Source organism: Gavia stellata, chromosome 17 (genome assembly GCF_030936135.1).
Source record: "Gavia stellata isolate bGavSte3 chromosome 17, bGavSte3.hap2, whole genome shotgun sequence".
Taxonomy (NCBI): Eukaryota; Metazoa; Chordata; class Aves; order Gaviiformes; family Gaviidae; genus Gavia; species Gavia stellata.
In genome coordinates this window covers 18,137,968-18,161,841 of record NC_082610.1, presented here as the reverse complement: position 1 = coordinate 18,161,841, position 23,874 = coordinate 18,137,968, and the positions used below count along the sequence as shown (strand labels likewise).

Below are 23,874 nucleotides of genomic sequence, written 5' to 3'. Positions count from 1 at the left end.
TGGGCCTCCGAAGCTCTGGGCACTGCACCCCTCCCCCAGAAAGAGGGTAGAAAAATATTGGGAGGTTGCTGCTCTATTATAACTTGGCAGCTGCTAGCTCTGCGCGTCCATCTTCCTCCGCTCCTCTCTCCCCCACTGTTAGATTCGATTTCATAAATAAATACCCTGCGTATTGACGTCAGTGTAGGCCTTGAGAAATAATACTCCTGCCGCTTTCTTTGCTAAGCATGGGGAACGGAGGGGAGAGGGAGGAGGAACAGAAGCAACAACGTCTTGGAAGATGAAGTCTTAATATTCTCTTAATCGCCGCCCTCCCTTTGCAGCTATGCCCCAGCTGGGAAGAAAACAAAGATTACCATTATCAGTGTGCCCTTCTGGCTTGAGACAGGAAAATCAAGTATCCAAAATTCCTGTTCCTGGTGATTTTTTTTAGTGAGGGGGGATGATGGGGAGATGCTCTGTCCTGGAAGTTGGAGGGGTACCCTCAGAGGTCCCTGTGCTCCTCACATGGAGCTTAAGAAATTTGTACCCAAAATGCTGGCAGAGCTTGGATTAGCACCTTGGTGAAATGAAGAAGATGGTTCCTCCATCCAGGGAGAGAAGAAAAAAGACAAGGCTGTCATTAGAACAGATATCATCATGGGTGGCTTCATCTGGTCATTAGGAGACAGTTTCTAGACACCAAAGAAATGATAAGACACCATTGGCCTGCCAGTAGAGGCAATGAGGTGGCTGCCTGTGGGGGAAGATCTCTGTTAATAAATTATTATTTTTTTTTATAATGTTTGTTTGCAATAACAAGCTTTATAACAAGATCCCTGGGTCTTGGCTGCCTTCCTAAATCAGTTCCTTTTGAGTTTGACACAGCTGAAGGATGTGGTCTTGTACAGAAGGAGCATGGCCTTCATCTAAACAAACTGGGGGGGGATGACAGGGAGGCAAAGAGATTGTCCCAGCGCTTCTCCCATGGAAAAGCATGCAAAAACTTTGCTTTGCATTATAATCATTGGTATTATTTCATCTCACTGTCCTAAAATTGTGAGCTATGCTCCTTCTAAAGCTGGCCAACAAAGAAGCACAAACATGTCCATGAAATAGATGTGAGAGCTTTGAGAAGTCAGTACAAGCTGAATTTATCTCTATTAATTTTGAGAACTGAGAGAAATGAAGCAGGTATTTTATTGCTGGTGACAGGATGAGAGTTCTGCACTCGTCTTTGCTGCTGCTACTCAGATATTTGAACAGTGTCTTTTTTTCATCCGAAACTGTGCTATGCTTAATGCTTTCCAGCCAATGCTGCTTGACGTGGTGCTCTTTGGAAAACACACATGGAGATGGATGCTCTACCGTGGTGCTCACCTCTGATCGCTGCTGCATACTGTGCCTGTTCTGGAAACCCAAACCCAGCGCTGTGAGTGACCGGCTTAAGACCAGAACGTCCCATTTTGAGTGTCAAGTTTGATCTCCCATGCTGCCCAAGCCAAAAAACGCCCTAGTTCAGAAATTTCCTGCCTCCAGACTATTGCTGGTTGCTGAGCCAGAGCCCGGCAGGTTGGAAACCTCAGCTTTCAGTCCACTGTTGGCAGATAGAAGGAGAAGGCAGGGAAAGAGGCTCTCACAGGGCTCTCTGCAAACTCTGACACAATTTTAATGGCCACGTGCATTCCTTGGGACGTGCACGGCTGGGAGCGCAGCAGCGAAGTGGGCCAGGATTCCTGCGAGGACCCGTGCCTTTCCGGCAGGTTGAAGTCATGTCTGCTGCAGTGTGCTGCCTGCTGACAGGCAGAGCATCCTTCAGTGCCCTGGGGGGGTGAGAGCCACCCCCAGCCCCTCGGTGGCAATGACAGACCCCTCCCAGGACATGGGGTCTGTTTGTCTTTGCAAACCGGGGTTCCCCCTTTTCCTGCACTGGGAGCCATGGAATTGCTGTGCTACCCCAGGCTCGGGGTGTTTTATGGCTCACCTGCTCTTTAAAAAATAAATGAAGGGGGCGGGGGGGTGGTGTGTGAAGATATCAGATGCCAGAAGGTTGTTATAACTGCTTTGCTTTATTGATACTGCATTAGAAATGAGAAGTGCAATAGGTGCAGAAACTATCTGAGCCTTGCCTACCGCTGAGTGCACGCAAGTGAAATAATCCACGATACATCAACACCTTTCCCAGGCCTCCCCACAGCCATGTCAAACATCAGTGGACAATAACACATGCAACAAGGCAATTCACAGAATCACAGAATCACTACGGTTGGAAAATACCTGTACAATCATCAAGTCCAACCATCAACCAACCCCACCATGCCCATTAAACCATGTCCCACAGTGCCACGTCCACACGTTCCTTGAAAACCTCCAGGGATGGTGACTCCACCACTTCCCTGGGCAGTTTATTCCAGTGTCTTACCACTCCCTCCGTAAAGAAATTTTTCCTAATATCGAGTCTAAACCTCCCCTGGCGCAACTTGAGGCCATTTCCTCTTGTTCTGTCACTTGTCACTTGGGAGAAGAGGCCAACACCCACCTCTCTGCAACCGCCTTTCAGGTAGTTGTAGAGAGTGATGAGGTCTCCCCTCAGCCTCCTCTTCTCCAGACTGAACAACCCCAGCTCCCTCAGCCCCTCCTCATCAGACTTGTGCTCCAGGTATATTTTAAAATTAGGTGTATTTTAAAAAACAACATACGTGATTCTTCCCTTCATTTAGTGCAGCTAGGTACATCACTGAAAGACCGAGCTTTTGAGAGCAGGCAGAATGAAAGGGATGAAGCTGCTTTGAGATACAGAGGTAAAGGAACCAGTTTGGAGGCTCAGTCCATCCCGATGGCGCTAGTACAACTCACTGAAAGCTAGGAAAACAGCTCAGCTGCTTTCTGGATTAAAAAAAGCTAAGAAATAATGTAGAAGGGGAAAAAAGGGGGAAAAGTATGTGTTGGTTGGTGGGGTGACCCACAACAAGATAAGGCAGAAAGGAGGGTTAAAGATGAGCTGTGCTTGGAAACAGCATCATCAACCTTACGGTGCTTCCAGCATCGCTGCTTTGCTCCCTGGGGGACGCAGGCAAGAGATTTAGCTGAAGTTTTGCTTGGTTTTTAATCATCTCTAAATGTCCCCCATGATAGAGGTTTACACAGCAAAGAGCAGAAAGGGACCAAAGCTCCCAAAGGCAAAATTTCCAGCAGTGGCCACCAGAAGCCACGAAGAAGTCAGTCCTCACCCTTCATAGGGACATCTTTTAGCGCAAAGAAAACCAGAGGTCTGCAGAGGGTGGTGGGATGGGGAAGGGAAGGCAGACACATCCTTCCTCCACCTGCAACAAAGTACATGTCCAAAGGAAGCAGCCAGCCCTGCATCTGTACAAAACCCCTCCTGACCCACCACAAAAATCCCAAGAGGAAAAACTCTCTGAGAAAGAAGTAAATATTTATTTTGCTTACTGCAAAATTTAAAAAGAAACTGGTTTAAAACATGTATTTTTAAGTGCCTAAATCAGCAACTCCACTTTTGAGGTGGAAAATCGTTTCCAGCCCAAGTCATCTGGGGCAGGAGGTTGGGCTTGGTGAGGTCCTTCCTCGAGTCCCTGACCCCACAGCGAGACGGAGGGCTGGGCCGTGCCAGCGGGACTGCACTGACAATGCGGTGTCTGGCTGATCTGGAGAATTAGGGATCCTTGGGCACCGTTTTGCCCAGCAGTTGCTCTACTACCAAACTGGAACTGCAGTATTTTACTTTGTGTTTGCACTGGTGCACGATGGTTTTATGTGATGAAAAGCAGCTCATCGGGCTCCCTAAAAATTTAAGAGAGGCTACAGCTACCCCAAGAAACCAGAGAAGCACCATCTACCAGGAAACCTAACCTAGATACACCATATTTTTTCTCCTTTTTGCCTTTAGCGCATCTTCAGCTGCCGTCCAGCTTTCAGGTGTCTGGGAACAGCCCAAACCACTAAAAGCTAAGCAAATCCCAACAGCTGCTGAGAAACACCCCCAAATCTCGCCAAGAATCACTGGGCACGTATTTATCTCGGCGGGTTCGGGGGGGCATCCGGCACAGGATTGAGATTTCAGGGTTGTGTTTAAGGGGGCCTCAACCTCTCTTGAAGGTTTGAGCCCCAAAAAGAGGGGCTGCAACGCACTCTGTTCCTCCACAAAGAGTGGCACTTGGCGTGGCCTTCTTCTTCCCACCCAACTCTCACCCCAGGAGCAAAAATAAATGAAAAGTAAAAGAAAAAGTCAGGCTTCATATTCTGGATGGATATTTATTTGCTTAACAGATTTTCTTTTTTTTTTTTTTCATTTTTTCTTTTTTTGGTACAAAGCATCCAGGAAAGCTTTTACTTCTCTTTTTAAAAAATAAAAACTAGGTTTCTTTTAAAAAAAGACACATGAAAAGGAAAAAAAAAAAGTCAATTATTTGTAATTGCTCTGTTTTTACTCTGCCTTCCCCACCCCACCCACTTCCCTCCCCCCCCCCCCTTAATTTGGACTGATTTTCATTCTTTTCCATATATATTTAATAAAATAAATAAAGGATTTTCTTTGTCGTGTATTGCAGTGCCATTTTTTTTTTAAAACAAAGGCTTCATGGCTCAACATTGCAAGGTAATAACAAACAAAAGGATTACACATTAAAATCCTCCCCCTCTCAAGACTCCCCCTAGCCCTCCCCTCCAAACCACGAAATAGAATACAATTCAAGTAGTCTTTTTTTTTTATGTTTTAAATGTATGGATATATAAGACAAAGCAAGTACAGAACTGGTTAACAGAGTGTCCCCATTTTATTAGCAAGTGAGAGTATATCATAGGGAGATGTAATTGATTCCCCCCTTTTTACGGTTCCTAGACAGATAATATATATTATTTTAAAACCAACCTATTTTACAGCCCTCTGCCCACCTCTCAAACCCATCCGCTCACCGAGTCCCAAGCCTCAAGCCAGAGACTTGCCTTTTCCCTCCCCCCGTCCCGTGCAGCGGTCCCAGCCCTGCAGCCACCCGGGTGCAGCCCTCCTCCTCCTCCTCAGCAGCCCCGGGGTGGGGCGAGGGGAGGAAGGCGGGGGGCGTGGGGCAGGGAGAGGGGGGTCCGGCGAGAAGGACGCAAAGGGCAAGAGAAGGAAAAGGAGATGGTGGGGCACGGAGCTGGCGCTTCTGCAGGGGCTCGGCGGCGAGGGCAGCCCGCCCGTCCGCCTGCTCACCAGAGCATCGGCGTGCGAGCAAGCCGTCAGGGTGGGGAGGAAGCGGTAGGTCCCCCGTGGCTCGGGAAGCCAAGCTCCGCCGGGGGTCCGTGCAGAAGCGGGGCCTCGAGTTGTAACTGGCAACACCTTCACCATTCAAAATAGTTTGTCTCTAGAACAGTTCCCTTTTAGTCTAAATTGTGGTGGTTTTGGTTTTTTTTTTTTTTTTTAAAAAAAGGATGCGTGTCGATGTATTTCTGTGTGTGCGTGCATCTGTGTACATGAGTAACAGCCAACTAGCTCATATGGTCATGACCAAGCTATATTTCAGAAGAGAAAAGAAACACATTTATCACACTTTTCCTAAAACGAAAAGCTAAAATTTCAAGTTCAGTATTCGCTATCTTGTCCTTCCCTCCCCACCCTCCCTTGCTATTTCTGGGTTTTTTCCCTTCCAACTTACTTTAGCACCATAACACATTTTAAACATTACAATCCCTCTTCAGATACTACACAAAATGTCCCATAAAAATAGTGCTTTTTTGCCAAAAAAGTTATATAATATATTATATATATAAATCAACTAAATCCGTGGCAAATGTGCAATGCAGACGCCTCCTCCATTTAAAGTGAGCATCAGCTCACTTTTTTCTTTTTTTTCTTCTTTTCCCTTTCCTTTTTCTTCTCTCTTTCTCGCTTTCGCTCTCCTCTTCCTCTCTTTCGCTCTCCTCTTCCTCTCTTTCTCACGTCATCAATGATTTCAAAAAGGTGCAAGTCGATTTGGAATCTTGTAATGAAGCACACACACAAAAATGCGGATGGGGGCTCCTCGGAACTTCTTCTCAGGTACATTTTTCTTTTAAAGGTGCAAAAGAAAGTTATAAAAATAAGATAACTGAAAGAAAAAAAAAAAGAAGAAAAAAGTGGGGTGGGAATGAGGCAAAAAATTTATATCCCTCAATATTTCTCCCCCTTTTTTTTTTTTTTTCACTTTATTGTCAAGAAAGACACGGAATGGACTCTTCTTCTCGAGAAAAAAAAAAAAAGATTAAAAAAAAATTTTAACTTCATATTCTTTTCCCTCTTGCTCTTTCTTTTGTCTTCTGGTGTTGGCACCAGGGATGTCACGCAGCGCCCGGCAGCAAAAAAGTTCAAGTGCCAAACTGTCCCTTTGCAAGTACAGGCTTGGAAATACTGGGGGCGCGGGGGAAGGAAACAGGCCTGGGAAACGAAACAACCCTCCCCCCCACCCCGAAAGGACGATGCCGCGGGAGCGGCGCTGCTCGCCGCCACCGCCGCTGCCGCCGCCATCCCCTCCTTGCTGTGTCAGTTGTTTGGTTGGGGCCAGAGCGGCATGAGGGTGCCCCGCCACCCCGCTCCTCGGCTCGGCGGCCCCGGGGACGGAGGGGCTCGGGGGCCGGGTCTCGCCAGTCCTCCCGCCCTCCCCCGGGAGATCAAAAATCGAGACGGCTGGTCAGGGTTCATTTTTGGGGGCCAGCCGTTTCGGGGGAGGCTCGCGCCGCCGGGGGCCTCTGGCTGGGCAGGGAGATGAGGGGACGGTGCAGCGCCTTGGCTTCCTCAGCCGCTTGCAGCCCCTCCGCCTGCCACCGGTACTGGCGAGCCCGCAGGATGCTGGGCACTTCCCGCTGCAGCCGCTGGGAGCTCTTCTTCTGCCACACGTCGTACTTGGAGTACTTGGCGTGCGAAGGCTTCTGGAAGCTCTCCTGCAAGGAGACAGGATAGCAACATCAGCCTCACCGCAAGCCTGCCCGCCCTCCGGATGGGGGTGCACCTCCCCGAGCTCCATCCATCCCATGGAAACATTGCCCCATCCCTGGGAACATTCAAGGTCAGGCTGGACGGGGCTCTGAGCAACCTGCTGTAGTTGAGGATGTCCCTGCTCATGGCAGGGGGCTTGGACTAGATGACCTTTAGAGGTCCCTTCCAACCCAAACCATTCTATGATTCTATGGTCAAGCCCACCTCCGGACCTCCACCTTACTAAAAGCTGACTTTCTGCAGGGTATTTGGCACGAGTTGCCAACGGTTGCCAGCTCTCAAAGGCTCTGCAGAAGTGGCAGACCTTGCAGCTGGGATTGGTCCTCTGGCCTTCCCATCTTTTCTCTTGCTATTTATTTCGGAGAAGGGCCACCATCCCGGCGCAGCCCCCCTACCTTGTTGAGCGTTGGCAGGCCCGCCAGAGAGGTGGCGGAGAGGTCGCGCTCGGACTTGACGGACTTGGCACAGTAGGTTTCCAGTAGAGCCAGGTCACAGCTCCGAAAGCAGCATTCTTCCACAATCCCCCGGTTGATCCGCCGGTTATTTCGTCCCACCGGTCTACCTGCAATGGCAGAGACCCCGGCGTTAGCTGTCAACCTGGACTGGACCCTCTTCCCCCCTCCACAGCACCCATCCCCTTGCAAGCATCCCTCCACCAGCCTCCAGAGACCAGTGGGTCCCACACACTTCAAAAACAGCAGCGCTTCTCCCAGACCAACCAACCCAGGCCCGCAAACCGGCCGAGTTTCACGCTAAGACTTTCCCAGACAAATGCTGTTGATGCCAACAAGGTTCCCCACACGGCGCTAATTAAAGGCGCTTTATATGGCGGTGATTTATTCCCCTCCTATACCTCCGGCGCCGGCGGCCTTTTTGGGCGCAGCTAAAGCGAGGAAGCTCGAGCCCAGCCCGGCCGCCAGCGCTGCACCGATTACTGCGACCATCTCTGATGTTGATCCTGGCAAGCGAGTTTTATTAGAAAGAAGCAGCGCGGTGCTGCAGCTGCCAACCTCCCCCCGTCGGGTCGATGCTCAGGCAGGTGAAACGAACCAAGGCGGCTAAATTTTACCAGATGGGACAGCTCTGAGACAGCTGCAGAAAGAATACAGGCTCCCACACCCGCCAAGAATAGCTATTAAACTTAATCTTTTAATAAGGGTTCCTCTCCCATTTCTGCCTGCAGAAGGATGAGAAAGCCTGTGTCCAGTGCAGCAACAACCGAGTGCATTTCATGTCACCACTTAATGACGGCCAAAACTCTCCAGAGGAAAAGCTTACATCAGTTTTACCAGTTTTTCTCCCCCTCTTGAAAGAAAAGAGATGGGCAAATTTGAATTTCTGATGCAAAACAAATTTGCTTGGGAATTGCGACTTCCAAAACATAAACCAGCCCAAAACAAAAGGATTTTCTCCGGGCCTTCGCATGCGGCATGTTATGCGCTCGTGCTGTTGTGGGCTTTGCAGCAGGGGCTCTGCACGCTGCCACGAGCACCTCTTCCCAGCGCAAGGTGCTCCGAGGGAGGGGAGCAGAGGCCGGCACGAGTGGGGCTTGCAAACAGGATCTGGTACCGCATCTCGGCCAGGAAAATTTGGGCATGGGAAAAACTGAGAGGGAGCAGTGGAGGCGTGATGCCTAACGTTGCTCACCGTGCTGCGCTTGGCCGAGCCCCCGCCTCCCAGCAGGCCTGCAGGAACGCACAAAATGGTCCACGTTGGCCCCATGCATGACCCACAATCCGCCCACATGCCCCGGATGAAGCAGGCGCTCAAGTATTTGGCCTTGGTGAAGATTTAAGGGCACAATCTTGCAAGGTGCTGACCAATTTCCCTGGGGGGTACCCCCATCTGGGTGCTCGCCCAAAGTGCCTGGGGACAAAGTGCAAAGCACAGGAGTTTTCTGTGCATGCAGTGCAACCCCATGTGTGAAAAGCAGCCCCATATGCGCAATGCGAACATGCATGTGCAATGAAGCCCTGCGTGTGCAATGAAGCCCTGCATGTGCAACACAGACCTGCATGTTCAACGCAGCCCTGCATGCACAGTGCAGCCCCGTGTGTGCAATGCTGGCATGCAAAACCCTGCGACCACACCTCGCCGCAGGCTCTGCAATAGCGAAGCCCCTGGCAGCAGGGCACGCGCTCTCTGTTAAAATCAGCCGTGCCCCCATCGGTGGGGAGCCCCCTGCTCCACGCTGGTGCATTGCCACCGTGCTCGGAGGTCAGAAGAGCGAAGGCAGCATCGGGGCGCAGGGCGATGGGGCAGCTGACTCATGCCATGCAGCCCACCTTGGGGAGTCATTTCGAATGCTCTATTCTCCACATTCGTCCCCCTTGCGCCACCACCCTCCTTTTCTTTTTCTCTGGAAAAATTCCAGGCACGACCTTTAGCCAGCCCCCCGGGAAGGTGAGAAGGATGGTTCCCTCTTGGTAAAAGCTCAGCGAAGGGAGCACTGTTAGGAGTTTAATTATCTCTCTATAAATGCTTGCGGACAACAAGCACGCTGGATCAGGCCCTCCCTTTAAAGGCAGGGCAGGTGTGTTGGGTGCCCGCAGCCGTACGAGCGATGCCGGTGCCGGCAATCCAGGTGGCGATGCCCAAGGGAGACGGGGGAGAGAAGGCATGTAGTCTTGGGGCCATGTAGTCTTCTATATGCACGCAATGCCCAGCGAGGTCCACGGTAGACATGAGCTGCCACCAACATCCCGCACCGCATATGGCTCCTGCTGAGCACCTATCGACCCCAGTGCCCAAACCTGCCTGCGCGGCAGGTTGCTGAAGCGTTAGGCTGCTCCAGAAAGGCATCCTGAGCACAGGCAGAAGGAGAGTTTGGAAGGAAAAGAGAAAAAATTCAAGTCACCCCCTCTTGCTAGCACATCCCCAGAGGGTTGCATTCACACTCCCGTTGAACAGAAGGTTACGCAAGTGACGACACGCACGGTTTGGGGAGAAGTTGAGGTTTCGAAAGGTTACATGTCCTCAAAAACAGAAGTTGCCCGCTTGCAGCTATGTGTTTGTTCGGAAAGAAGAGGGGGGAAAAAAAGCAACAAGCGAAGCGGCACCATTTTCATCGCCTTGCCACCAAGGGCACTGTCTGGCATGGGAGCGCGCGAGGAGATCACAGCAGCAAACGCCCAGGTGTGGCACCGCCGGGGTGAGCTCCTGGCAGGGACGGCCACGGCCGCACGGCCCCTTCCTCCCCACTCGCTGCCCAGCCGGTGGGCGCACGCATGGGCCCCGGCCCCGCCGCGCTGCCCCTTCTCTCTTGCGTAAAGCTGCTGCGTGCCGTTCCCCTTGCTGGCGCCGCTGCCAGCTCCGCTGCCATGGTCCCATAGAGCACTTTTCCTATTACATAATTGTCCGTACTGATCTCGCCAAATGCCAGTACAATCTTCTGTGGGAGAGTTACTTTAGGAAAAAAAATAAGCAAACATAACAAACAGGGATTTAGTCCCAGAAAGTACCTGGAGACAACAACCCAGGGAAGAGACGCCAGGACATTGCTGGTTAACAGCAATATCGCTGCTGACCTGGATTGGGAAAAGCGTTTGTTCCATAACACGATTTACGCACGGACTAAAGGTTGAATTTTCTGGCTTCTGCTCACGGGTGGCATCTCGCTTTACCACCACTGCCAAACCCAGGGAGGGTTTTGCCTCTCCGTCCCTTGCCTGCAGGGGAGAGCTGTGTGGGCAGCGGGCTGTGGCACCATTGGGGCACGCGAGCCACTTCCCATTGCAGCGATGACCGCCTCCTCCCAAGGAAATGCCCTTCCTCTCGGCCTTCAATGAATGGCTATGCTCTTTTTTTCCCCAAATTGTGCTCCATCAAAACCTCCCACAGCTCTGCTGAGGGCCCGAGCCCCACGATGCAAAGCCCCGTGATGCAAAGCCCAGTGATGCAAAGCCCCGCGATGCAAAGCCCCGCGATGCAAAGCCCTATGGCTGCCCTGGGTTATTCCCATCCGGCACCAGGGTATCCTGACCGGGAGAGTTGGGCATCCCGGAGGTGGTGCAAAGCCAAAGCTGCTCCCAGGAGAACCCAGAGGCCGCAAACCTGCAGCTCAGCTATGCCTCCGTGCTGGAGGCAGTGGTACCGCCGTGGCCGCGGAGGGGACAAGTGGGTCCCTTCCCTGGCATCGCCACCCTGCTGCTCTGGGCTCCCCACCCTCACCGGGGCCGGACGGATGCTGCGGGGAGGGGTGTGCGGTGCCGGTGCCACCCTGGCCGGGTCCCCTCTCCTCCGGTCAATCAGGCAGCAAGCCAAGTGGAAGGGGACTTTGGGTGTAAACAGTCCCCTCGCCCCAGTCGCAGGAATGTCGGGAGCAACAAGGGGGCCTTTGTGCGGCACCGGGCCCCGTCCCAGTGCCCCCAGCCTGGCCCTCCCCCACCCCGGCACCGCACTTTCCCCCCTGCTTTTTCCTAGTATTATTCAGAGGAGCGGCGGGCGCGCAAGAATGTGCCCCGTCAGCACAAGCGGCTGCAAAGAGCTAAATTCTTATCAGCTGTTGGAAAGGAGGAAACAGGAGCTGTTGTTTACAGAGAAGTCGGACGCCTCTCCCCCTGCAGCCCCCTCTTCCCTCCCCGCCGGCAGTGCATGACAGCAACTTCTCGGACGGGGCTTCCTCTCGACCTGCCCTGCTTTTTTCACTTGGGGCTGCGCTCAGCATCCCTCCACGGGCCGTGCCTCCGTCCCTGGGGTGGGTACTGGGGAGCAGGGAGTGGGGGTCCCGACCCTGCCATAAAGCCACGGCGGGATGCCACCACCTTGCCGGCACCTGCGGGCCAGCCTCAAAAGCCTTAAAAGTCACGGAGGGGAGGAATCACGCCAGAGGCAGGGAGCAAAGCATGCGCGGCTCCAGCTGCAGCTTGCCCAGGCACCCCCGGGATGCGGTGCGGGGCTGGCGTGGTGCACATCACCGTGCCCACCCTGCACCCCATGTCTGGATAACCCCAGCACTGCCGGCTCCTGTCCCTGTTGGTGCAGCTCTTGCAGCCCCAGCTCCTGTAAGGCAGCTTCAACATCCTCAGCCCCAAGCACCTGCTAGCCACAATGCCTCCAAGGGAACCTCGGGGCTGGGACTCGCTCCCCACGCCAGCGGATAGCCGGGCATCCCGGTTATTAGGGGGTGCACCCTCCTCAGTCTAGGTTGCATATTTCCCCATCACCAGATACCGGGTGGGTGAAACACCGTCGGTACACTGCATCCCCTTGCATCGACGCAACCAGCGCTATATTTCAGAGCTAGCTTCGCTGGCTAAGTGCTCCCTTGTAAGAACGCAGAGCATCATTTAAGTACTTAAATCACCACTGCAGCAGAAAACTGATAACGGATTTTCATACCAGTTGGATGCCTGCAATGAGCCCTGTCCAGCAAGCGGGGCCCATCTGTACCTGTACCCGCGACCGTGCGACATAACCGTGCCCTATCAAGCCTAAACGGTGACAATAGTGTAGCCATGAGGGTTTAGGAGTAAAGATGAATATGGTCAGGAGAATTAATCAGTTTTTGAGGCCAAGTGATGGAGGTAGAGGGGAAAAAATGAGGCGAGCTGAAGATGTCCAAACCCTTCATCAAGTAGAGCCATCACCCAAATGTCTTTAGCCCTGCATGCCACAGGCTGCTCAGATGTTGAAGGGGTTAAAATATGGGACTGGGGGGGACTTTGCTTCATCCCCCAGCACCTGGGCTCTCCAGAAATATTCAAAGAGAAGAAGGGGGGACAGAAGAGGACAAAAAAAAAAAAAAGCAAGAATCCCCTTGCAAGCACCAGACTGGCCACTTGGCACCAAGCGACTTGTCTGCCTTCAAAAGTGTTTTTATTTTGGCCTGGGCGGCTGGGTTATTTGAGGTGAAAGGAGGTCAGTTTGTCCGTAAAACAAAAGCCCCATTCCCTTTCATCCCCAGAGAGGGGGAGGAGGGAAGAGAAACCACGGGAGGGAGACGGATGCTCCTCTATATATAGAGGGAGAGGAAGAGGTGTGAGAGCGGGAGAGGAGCTCGCCTCCTCGCCGCGCCGCTAAGGCCAGCCCCGGACCCGCCGCCACGGCCGAGCTCCGGCACAGGGCTCATTGGCAGAGGAAAGGTGGAAGGGGAAGATGAGAAGAGGAAGGGCAGCTGACGTGCAAACCCTCGCCGCTTGGCTCAGCGAGAGGAAGGAAGCGCACCCACAGCGTCCCCAAAAGCGCCGCCTGCCCACAACACCCGGGGGGCCGTGAAAACATCCTGCTGCCCAGCTGGGACGGGGCAGGGCGATCACCCCCAGCTAGCTGCAAAGCCACCTGCAGCTCAACCGCCTGCCCGAAATTACACAGCTCAAACCCTGGCTGCTGCTGGGTGTGTGATCCCTGCGCCTCTCCCTGCCCAACCTCAGCAGGCAGCGTCAGCCAAGTCTGGCTGAGCATCCAGGTTGGGAAGGGACATCCAGGTTGGGAAGGGATACCCAGGCTGGGAAGGGACACCCAGGGTCGTCTCCTAACTTTTCAGCACCCCATTCCCTGCACAGGCAGGCTGGGACGAGAGGGAGGCTGGCTCTCAACTCCACTACTCCAAAAAACACCCTATTATTTGAAGGTGGCTTTTTAATTCCTTTTCCCAAGGCAGAGGGCAAGACTGCCAAATGCACGGCACCATGCGCAGCTGGTACCTCCATCCTCTTCCCCCTGTTTGGCTTTGCATCTTTCCTGTAGTCAGTCACTCTGCGGCTCAGTCCTCAGTGGGCAGCAGGACCCAGGGTCTTCCCAAGCAGAGCAGGGGACCAAAACGCCCGAACAAGGTGTCACACTCGAGGCACCTTCGCCCATACATTACTAAGCATCCACCGCTACTGGTTTACCCCTCCTCCTCCCTGTTTACCAGCTAAGCCATTGTACTGCTAATGCCAACGGTCCAAACCCCCAAAGCATCCTGGTGGAAAGCCCGCTCCAGCCAACTGTCCTGAAGTCACCTGCGCCCTGCGGACAACAGCAACGCTGCATTTTTTTGCACTAGCTGCGCTGCAAAAGAGTAAGACATCACTCTTCAGCGACAGGTTCACCTGCAGCGAGCCAGGAGGCCACGAAGTGTATTTTGGGAGCAGCCTAGAAGCTGCTGCTGTACCCAAGCAAAGCCTGCCCAGAAAGGGGGAGCGCTCAGCTCCCTGCCTGCTCTCAGGATGCAGCACTTAGGCAGCAAGGTTTAAAAATAAGCCAGGGCCCAAGCTCAGCAGAGAGCTGGCTGCAGACATCCTCGTTATTTTATGACTTGCCTGCATCGCCGGTGAGCCAACCACCTATGGCTCCCCAGCGATATTCCATTTCCCTGAGCATCAAATGCAGGACCCAGTTTCTGCATGGGACCAGACAGTCCCCAAAATCAGCACGAGGTGGGTGCACGTCACCCTGAGCACATCGCTTTTCTCGCTCCTCTCCTGGCCTACCACCATGTACAAGGCAATCACGAAAAGCACCGGGCTGGGAAACCCCTCCTTTCCCTGCCGGCCCCACTCCACCGAAGCAAGGCATGGGGTGGGGGCAGCATCCTGGCCGCTGCCGGTGGCTGCCCGGCACTTACTGAAGTAGAAGCCCCTGTCCCCGCAGACGAACTGCAGCGTGTCCACCAGCTCCCCGCCGCAGAGGGTCTCCGCCGTGCCGTACGCCGCAGCCGAATCCAGTGCGTAGGCCAGGAAAGCCAGCAGCAGCAGCAGCATCCGCCTCGCCGCACACATCCTCTGCACCTGGGGACAGAGGCACAGCGTTAACACGGCGCGAGAGACCCCTCTCTGCCCACCTCCCCCAGGCAACGTGTGTGTGTCCCCCACCGCCCACAGCACGCCTGGGGTTTGATGCCCAGACGTGTCGGGATGCTGCAGGGAAGGAGCGGCACCGCTGAGCTGGCCGCTGGTGCGAGGCTGTCTCCCTGCGCTTGCCCCGCCGGTCAGCTACTCCGGCCAGACAGGGTTTGCACTGAAGCAGTTTTTCCATTGGAAAATCCGACTTCAGCCTACCTCTGAAAGGCTTTTATTCCCCCAGCTCTTTCAACAGTGTGATTTTTTTATTTTTCCCCCCTTTTACATGAGAAATCATTCAAATGATTATTGGGAGGTATGTTTTTTTCATTTCTGATGACAGGTTTTCATGCCCTAGCTGAACACATGTTCCCCCAAAGCAGAAATAAATAAAGTTTCGACCTGTCCTAGAGCTGCTTTTGAGGAAAGCTGGGTTTTGCCAGGGAGCAGCGGCCTTTGCCCCAGGCATGCGAGAGACTCACGCGGCCAAGGCTCGGGCAATCGAGGGGCTGATTGCACAAGCCATGTTTGCTGACGAGAGCCGGGACCGAGAAGACATCCCTCAGGAGCAGAACGGTCCCATGGGAAACGCGCCTGCGGCATCACCAAGGAGGGCCAAGGGGGTATCAGCCGGTGCGGAGGATTAAAAAAGAAACTCCCTGGATATTTGCTAACTAACCCAAAGATTTCCCCTGGCTCGGATCCAGCAAACAGCTTTACCTCCGTGTCAGCTTCTGCAGGTGTAAAGCGAGGGTGCTATTGCCTCACCGGATGAGGCAAAACCAGTGGATGGTTCAAGGCATTATAGTCCCTCAGTGATGAGCATCACTGTGTATGTACAACCAAATAACAATGGTGGCCAGACAGGTCAGCTCAAAATGAAGAGGGGAACTGTGGCAAAACAGCAGCCGGCGTGGGACAATGCTAAATCTCAAGCAGAGCATCCTGTCTCCCTGCTAACGCTCAGCCAAGACGCTGGGTTTCACATCCAGCCTTCATCACCATAGCATCTGAGCAACTCGAGAATAATATCAGTTAATGAATATTACCTCACCCCCCCGGGATGCTCGGAGATGGAGCTGAAGCCCAGGATAGATTAAATGACTCGCCCAAGGTCACGGGGGAAGTCTGCAGCGCAGCCAGGAAATTAGCCCAGCTCCCACAGGGCTCTGCTACGGTCCTGCCAGCAATAAAGCCACCCTTGCTACCAATTTTTACTAGCACATAGCTCAAATCGTCTCTGCTAGACAAGTCGCGAGCTCTTCTGAGCAGTGGGAGGACAGGGATCAGCAGCACGAACAGCCAAAACAGAGGCTGCAAGGTCTGGGTGGGCTAAGGGGGGCATCCCCCCCGCATGAGCTGCGATGCCCATCGTGTTGCTCAGGCTGGCAAAACCCCTGCAGGGCTCTGGACAAGAGAGGCAGCAGCCCTGGGAACAAACTGGGCTCAAACCAGCAAGTGATGGGACCGGGACTGGCTTTTCCAGTGGCACCGGTCCCTTCGGCACACCGGGGGGGGCTTTGGTTTATACTACAGTAGGAGCAGAGGGATGGCACCAGGCTGTGATTGCACACGCTGCCAAGCTGCAGTGATTTGCCACTAACACCTTTTCACCTTGATTCTTCTATCAAGTGGCCAACGGGTGATTACCGGGCCTCCCCAGCATGACCGCAGCCATCACCTTTGCTGCTTGAGTCATGCCCCTGGTGTGGCAGCATCAGCAGCTGGATCTCCAACTGACAAGAGACCAATGATCCCGCTCCCTTTCCTTTTTTTTTTTTTTTCCCCTTTTGCCTCTTTTTTTATGTGCAGCTCCTGATTGCTGGTGTCCCCAGGGCACAGGTAGCACCAGCAGCTCATTGCCGGGGCGGCAGACGCATGCCAGCCAGTGCTGCCATCGAAGCTGCTGACGTGGGACTTCAGGACACCCAAATAATCCCTTGTTCCCAATTAGGCTCATGCTGGCTGCAAGCACTGCGGCTAACGAGCAGACTGCATGCCGGCCTCCCCCAAGCCAGAGCCAGCCCCCCAGAAGGGGCTTGCTTGCTGGCACGGGTGACAAACACAGTTTTTCCTCCACATTCAGTCTAAAGGAAGAGGTGAGATGCTCTGAAGCCAGGGGAGAGCGAGGTTTTGTCGGCAGGGCGATATCTGATGCTGGGGAGACCTGATACCTTCTGGGTAAAAAAACTTGCGCTCCTCGGAAAACACCCGCTCCCGCGCAACCCGCACCGCAAGCACAGGGCGGCCCCCAGCAGCCTTCCCTGCCTCCACGCCGAGCTCTTTCAGGGTGCCCACGCACCCCCTAACTCCAGCCAGGAAGCCCCCCTGAAGCCGCAAGGACAGGGATGGCCCTGACGCTGTCAGCCAAAGCCAGGCTAATGTGGAGGTGTGCCACGCGATGAAGTCCCCCTTTGCCCACGCATCAGCCACCAGCCCTTTCCACCGCTGTCACCTTGGTGTCTGCCCGCTCCCTCCAGCAGCCGTGTAACGAGAAACCGGGCAGCAAAGCAAAAAGCATCTTTATTTACTACCTGGTGCTGCAGTTTCTCTCCAGCGTGATGGAGCCGCAACCCAACCCCATAAGCCCTTCCCTCTCGCTTTGGCCCTACTGACCCTGCGGAGGAAAACCCCCAGGCTTCACCCAAAGGCTAGACAGGCTCCCAGGGTGCCGTCACCAGCTCAGCGCATCCTAATGACCTTTCGATTGATCTCTCCCGCCCTCCCGCTCCTCCTTAGCAGGGATGAGCAGCACCCATGGAGGAGAGCTCGCACCCGCCCTGCCACGGCTGCCAGAGCAGGCGCTGCTGCCCAAAACAGGGTGGCATGGCACGGCTGGGTACCTGCAGCCCACGACCCGGTGCAAGCACCATGCCGGTTGCACAGGTTGCATGTGGCTTCAGTTGCCACGGCCAAATCCTGCTCAGCATCGCGAGTCGAAGCCCTTCGACCACTCCGAGCCTTCACTCTCCAGTGGAAATGTGGGACAGCACTGCTTTTGATTTCCAGTCCAAGCATTAGGACAGGGACAGCCCCCTCAGCTGTGGGACAGGAGTGAATTCACACCAGTGGCTGGGAACACCTTCAGTGTTTATTAGAAAGCCTCTCTCATGCAAGATGTAACAGGAATAAGGCAGTGAGAGGTAAGTGGGGTGGTTTCCTAAAGGACAAGGTCCCGTCTCCGCTAGGAGAGAGGCTACACCCACCAAAGTTTCATTCTTGCCAAAGCTGGTTGTATCAGCCGTCCCAGCTGCTGTTCCCCCTCCCGTGCCCAAAGAGAGCTCAAACGCTTCAGGACGCGGTTGTAACCAGGGGCAGTGGGAACGGCAGCGCGAGACATGCCAGGTGCCCAACAACCTGAGCGCCAAATTCCTCCTAACGAGGGCTCGGACCCCACGCGGCGTGCAAGAGGGTGATGCAAGAGGAATTTCTCGGTTGCACAGGTGCCCTGTACCACCCTGGGAATCGCACCTGAGAGCAGCCTTCTCGGTGCGGGAGAGGCTCAGACAAGCCATCGGAGCACGATGCTGGCTCTCCATACTTCACGTCCCTCCTCTGCCTTCCCCCACGTGCCCAGGTGCCCGTGCAAAGCCAGGTTGCTGCTGGAGCCAGCTCGGCTGCAAGCTGCTGTGCACGGGATGCTCCCGGCTGCCTTAGGACTCCTGCGTGTTCCCCCCTCGCAGCACAGGCTGCTGCACCCATTGCCGGGGACCCCCAAAAACCTCTCGGCAGCCCCCAGCCAGCAAGGACATGCCAACAGAGAGGGTTTCTTTCAGAGCGGCTGCGATGTGCCGGGAGCGAGCCCGAGGGCAGGTCTGCAGCGGAGCCATCCTCCCGCCCCAGGCTGTTAAAGCATTTTTTCAGGATTTGCTGCAGAATCAGTTGGATCGACGATTTCTGTCCAGCTGCTGGGGAGTCGGGGGCCAAGAGGCCACAATGTGCTCCAAGGCCCTGTTGCCAAATCTCAGAGGACAGCTCAGGCATCCCTTGCATCCAGGCTTGTGCTGAGCCAACCAAACCACGGTGCCTCTCTTGGGCAACAAACATCTCCCCAAAAACGGAGCCTAAACCTCCTGTCTGACCTAATTCCTTCTTCAGTCTGGCCTTCATTACAATTTAATACGAACAGAACAACGTAGGAGGGAATTGACAGATGGCCCAGTCTGCAAAATTTGGATTTGGACAGCAAAAAGAAAAAAAAAAAAGATCTCGCTTCTTTGTGGAGCAGTGCAGCGTTTAAAAGGGAGCACGGCGAAAAGTCATCGTCCCAAACCCAGTGGTGTGTGCAGGAGGGGAAAACCCCAGTTTGCGCATCCCAGCCTCCATCACCCTCCGCCCCTCCAAAAAAAAGCGGGCAGACTGATGTCTCACTGCTCCGACGATTGCCTGGGAGAGATGCTGAGCATCTCTCTCTCTGCGTTACTCTTCTCGGAGGGCAGCCCCAGGAGAGTGGGGAGCTGACCCGGTTTCGAGCGCGGCTCTCCCGAAGGGGCAGGACGCGGGCGCGTGCCAACCTCGCACGTGCCAAGCGTATGCCGCCCCTGCCCACGGGCAACCTCGCGCAGGGCGCCGGGCCACGACGCCCCGAGCTGCCAAGTAGTAAAAGGGCTAGCAGAGGTCGGCGGGGAGAGGCAGGTGCCTTGGCAGCCGAAAACCACCCTGGGGCTGCATCTTGGGCAGAGGCACGGTGCAGGCGGGGTGGGGGGGATGAGGCAGCCAGCGGTACCCGAAGGGAGAGGAGCCGCAGCATGCTGTGCTGCAGAAGAGCCTCCCTTTTCATCTAAAAGAGAAAGGAGGAGATTTCCAAGCCACAGCTTGGAAGAAGCAAGCTTCAAAACACAAAACTTTGGACTGTCAAGCTGTAAGGCAAATAAAACTGACCCAGGACCAGGGGTTTTGCTGTTTAGCTCAGGCTTGAAAAAAATAAAACCCTCATGATTCTGGGCACTTGGCTCGCATGACATTCATATGGCTGAGGTTGGCAATGCTGCGGCTATTTTTAGCCCTCGCTTTTTTGTCTTCACTGCTCGTCCCCATCAGCAGTCCACTCCGCCCCACGCCGGGGGTCACCTTTCCGCCTCCCATCCCGAGAGCGGGGAGAGCCGCCTGCCGCCTCCGCCGGCGGGACAGGGGCTGGGGCAGGCAGGGGAGCACCGCCTGCACCCCGCGTCTATCTATCGCTGCTGCAGCGAGGACTACCGTAGCTGTGGAAAAATCAAGTTGAAAAAGGTGAATGGGGTATTCAGTACCATTTACTCACCCCACTGGGGAGTAAGAACGTATTGCACAAATTTTGGTATGCAGCCCAGAAACATTTGATTTATTGCATAAAAAAAAGGAAATGCAATCTTGCTTAACTCTTCTAAAGACAGCTGGCAGGACCCAGGGAAGGGATTTAAGTCCATTTTAGTAGCCTCACTTAACTCCTTTCTTTATTGTTCCTCTCTCCTTTCTGCATTCCCGTCCAAAACCTGGAGTATATCAGGGAAAGTTAACAGCAAGTTAAGCTGTTAAATCAGAAATTGTGGTGACTGGAGTCTACTGGCAAGTGATATTCCCACAACACGTTGAACTTGCTTTATGTCTTGGCAGAGCAGCTTTAACCCTTTCAGAGCCGGGCTGCAACGCCAAGGCGGATTTCTTCCCCCGGTGCCCCCCACCTCCCCTGACCCCTCACGCAAACATGTGGAGGGAGGCCGGGATCTCTTTGCCCCATTAAGACACACGGCAGCCTTTAAAAGCAAAGACAACCCAAAGAAGGATCGGAGAGGTCAGTCCCAGGACACGAGCGGGGAGAGGGTGGGCCACTTCCAGTGCTCGTATGCACTGCTGGAAACACACCAACTCCTCGGTCCCTCTAAAAATAAGACCTCACCTGCTGTGTTTGCTTTATTTAAAAAAAGCAAAGTACAGAAACGCTTTTCTCTGGTGCTCCGCGAGGCAAGCCAGGCTCGCTCCGAAGGCTATAGGAATCAATGGGAAGACACGCACTGACACCTCCGGGTTGCCCGGTCAAAGCAGCAGCCCTCCAGCCGGGCTGCAAAAAGGATCACCTGTCAGAAAAGGCGCTGGGACACACACGCAGACACATTTTGGCTCTCAGCTTTCATGCGGCGGTGGGAGGGGACGCGCGGTGTCAAATCTTTTATCCCTTAATGAATTTTCACAGGAGCCGGGATAGCCCCTTTGAAAGGCTGAGTGAACTTGTGTGGGTGTCGACAACATGGAGCAAGATTTACAGCTCTGACCCATTCACCCCCACCAAAATTGTCAAGTTGGGTCCAAAACAGCTCAGTAAAGCTCAAATCAGAAGTGTCAGTCAGTTTTATTCCTCCAGATGTCCTTAGCACAAAGTCACCCTCACAAAACCCCACGACCCAGGCTCCTCAACTCCCCTCTAAATCAAGGCAAGAGGAGGAATAAAAAACCCAACACACTGAAGCCTGCAAAGTAAAAAACACGGGCACACGCCTGCACACAACCTGACAACAAATAAACCCGAAGCAAACCAGGCCTTGGCCTCCCAAGCACATCCCGGCATCTGGAAGAAAACTACGGACTTTGCATAGGAAGCCTCGACTCGAGGGTTGAAAGCAGCGGTTCTCCCGAGGTGTCTATTTAAAACCACCCACACAAACCTTGTTTTTACACTCGATTGCTCCACGCCGCCCGAGCGAGACCTGGCGTATCAGAACCCCCGGCTCAAGTACCACTGGCTCGAGGCAAGGCAGCCACATCTGCTGGTACAGTTACGCTAAATCCGAGTTTCCTCATGTGCCCCAATTCCCTACTGCTCGACAAGAGTGCTAAAACCTTTCCAAGTTGCGCTCTTAAAACAATTACTGTAGGGAAAAGCAATTGGGAAGGAAGAAGAAGAAGAAAAAAAAAGGAAAAAAAAAAATCACACAAAGTCGAAGGCTGCATGCCAACCATTAACTCTCACTCCATTTTGGCTTCGCTTTCTTGTTTTTCCTCTCCGTATTTTTATCCCTCCGAGACCGAACACGCCGCAGTGTTTTGCAGAAGAGAGTTTAAGAATCCCCGCGGTCTCCCAAGGCGGAGAACTCTCTGTCCCTTCCCCGCGTCGCCCCGCTCCCAAAACAACCCCGCGAGCGCAGGGAGCGCGGCGGGCAGCCGGGGCCCGCGCAGCCCCGCCTGACCTCGCGCAGCCCCGGCCCCGCACGCCCGCGGCTGCCCGCCCACCCGCGCCGCTGCCCGCCGGCCCCGCACGCCCCTCGGCGGCCCCCCCCGCGGGACCGCCCCGCGCCCGCTCCCCGCCGCCGCTCGGGCGCGCAAAGGGCGCGCAAACCGCGCGCCGGCGGTCCCGCTGCCAGCGCGCGCGCACGCACGCACACACACACACTCCCCCCGCAAGGCGCGGGGGGCCGCAGGCGGCCGCCGGCCCCGCCGCCGGGACGCGGGGCGCCCCCCGGGGATACCCCGCGCACCCCACCGCGGCGGGCCGCCCCGCCAGCCCGCGGCTGGGCCGGCTCTCGGGGTCCCTCTAGTGACACGCGTGGGGACGGCGGGCGGCACGGCTCGGCTCGGCTCGGCTCGGCGGGGCTCGGCATGGCACGGCTCTGCCCGGCGCGGCGCGGCGCGGCGCGGGGGAGCCCTCCTGCCTCTGCCCGCGGAGGGGCGGCGCGGGGCGGCGCGGAGCGGCGCGGAGCGGAGCGGCGCTTACCTTGGCGCTGCCGCTGCTGCTCTCAACTTCTGGCGGCGGCGGCGGCGGCGGCGGGCCGGGGAGGAAGGCAGGCTGCCGGCAGCGCTCATCCGTGTGTGCCCCGGCGCTTGACATGCTGCTCTCCTGCCCTGGCAGCGATCGCGGCTTTGGCTCGCCTTCCCCGCGCCCTGCCTCGCTCTCCTCGCCTCGCCTTTTTGGTATGTCAAGTCCCTGCTTGATTTTGTCTGAAGGATGTTATTTTGTTACGATCAGGTATTTTGTTATTCTAGAGAGCGAGCGAGCGAGCGCTTTCCTTTTCTTTTTCTTTTTCTTTTTTTTTTTCCTCCTTTTTTCTGGTTTTCTCCCTTTTTTTTTTTTTTTTCCCTCTCCTTTCCCCTTCTCTTTCTCTCCTCCTGCTTTGGCTGCCCCTTGGGTGGCTCTCACTTTTGTGTTTACTGACTGCGTCCCCCTGGCCGGGGCGGAGGGGCGGCTGCCTGACTGCCCGCTGCTCCCGGCTGGCTGCCCCACGAGCGAGGAGACAGGCAGGGCGCTCCGGCTGCCCCCCTTTTATACCCCCCCAATGGGCATGCTCTGACTTCCCCAGTGAGCACCAGCCCGGCCACGCAGCCAATAATGTTGCAGAGCGGTCTAACCCCCTCTCTTCCCTCCCTCCCTTCCTTTCTTCCCTCCTTCTCCCTCGTAACCCTCCGGAGTCCAGCTCGGGGAGGGAAGAGGGGACAGAAAAGTTTCTGCCGCACGGTTTCTTCGCGGGCTGCTCCCGGGTGGGGGCTCTGACCCACCCCGGCCGGCCCCGGGGGGACGGGGGGCTGCGCGCATCCCCCGCTGCCCCCGCAGGTGAGGGGAGGAGGTGGGGGTCCGCGCCCCGAGCCCCTGCCCGAAATGTTGGGGCGCACCCCCCGAGCGCTTCTCGCTGCCGGCTGGGGAGCCCCAAGCCCTTGTGGGGGGGGGGGGGGCGAGGGGGCAGCGGGAGATTGCCTTGCCCGCCCCGCTTTCGGGGCTCTCCCTAGGTGCGTGCAGGGCACAGGTGTCCGCGCCGTCCGCCTCGCCCCGCACCGGCCCCCCAACTACTCCGACGGGCTCCCCGACGAAGGCACGGACATTCAGGGGTGCCTGCTGCCTGGCCCCCCAGGGCTCACACGCCTGCCCCGCAGCCCTGTCCCACCTTGCGTGCCCCGGTGCGGGCAGGCAAGCCCCCACCTCAGCAGAAGCGAGCCCCCGCGTCCACCCGTGCGCGTCCGTGCGGACAACATGGACGCTCCCCCTCCACAGGGCAGCGGCACTCGCGTTTTGCACCCCGCAGGGCACCTTCCCGGTGCGGTTCCTGCTCGCTAGGTCGCCTCCGCTTCCCGCGGGCTTCTGCAAGCGAGCACAGTTGCCTTTAAGCCAAAGGGGCTTTTCCCAGGCTTCGCCGTGCGCGTACGGCAGCGCGCGGGCTGAACGCGCTCCCGCTGCTCCGCCGGTGCTGCATGGCAGTCGCGTTG

General features: G+C 55.5%; 1 protein-coding gene across 1 annotated transcript; it reads right to left on the bottom strand.

The window, feature by feature from the left end:
* Positions 1-6,648: 6,648 nt before the first annotated feature.
* IGF2 (insulin like growth factor 2) lies at positions 6,649-22,507 on the bottom strand. The gene is made up of 4 exons (XM_059825982.1): positions 22,394-22,507; positions 14,496-14,658; positions 7,342-7,508; positions 6,649-6,891 (listed from the first exon to the last, which is right to left on the bottom strand). Exons 1-4 carry the CDS (start codon positions 22,505-22,507, stop codon positions 6,649-6,651), a joined length of 687 nt encoding a protein of 228 aa, XP_059681965.1.
* Positions 22,508-23,874: the final 1,367 nt, after the last annotated feature.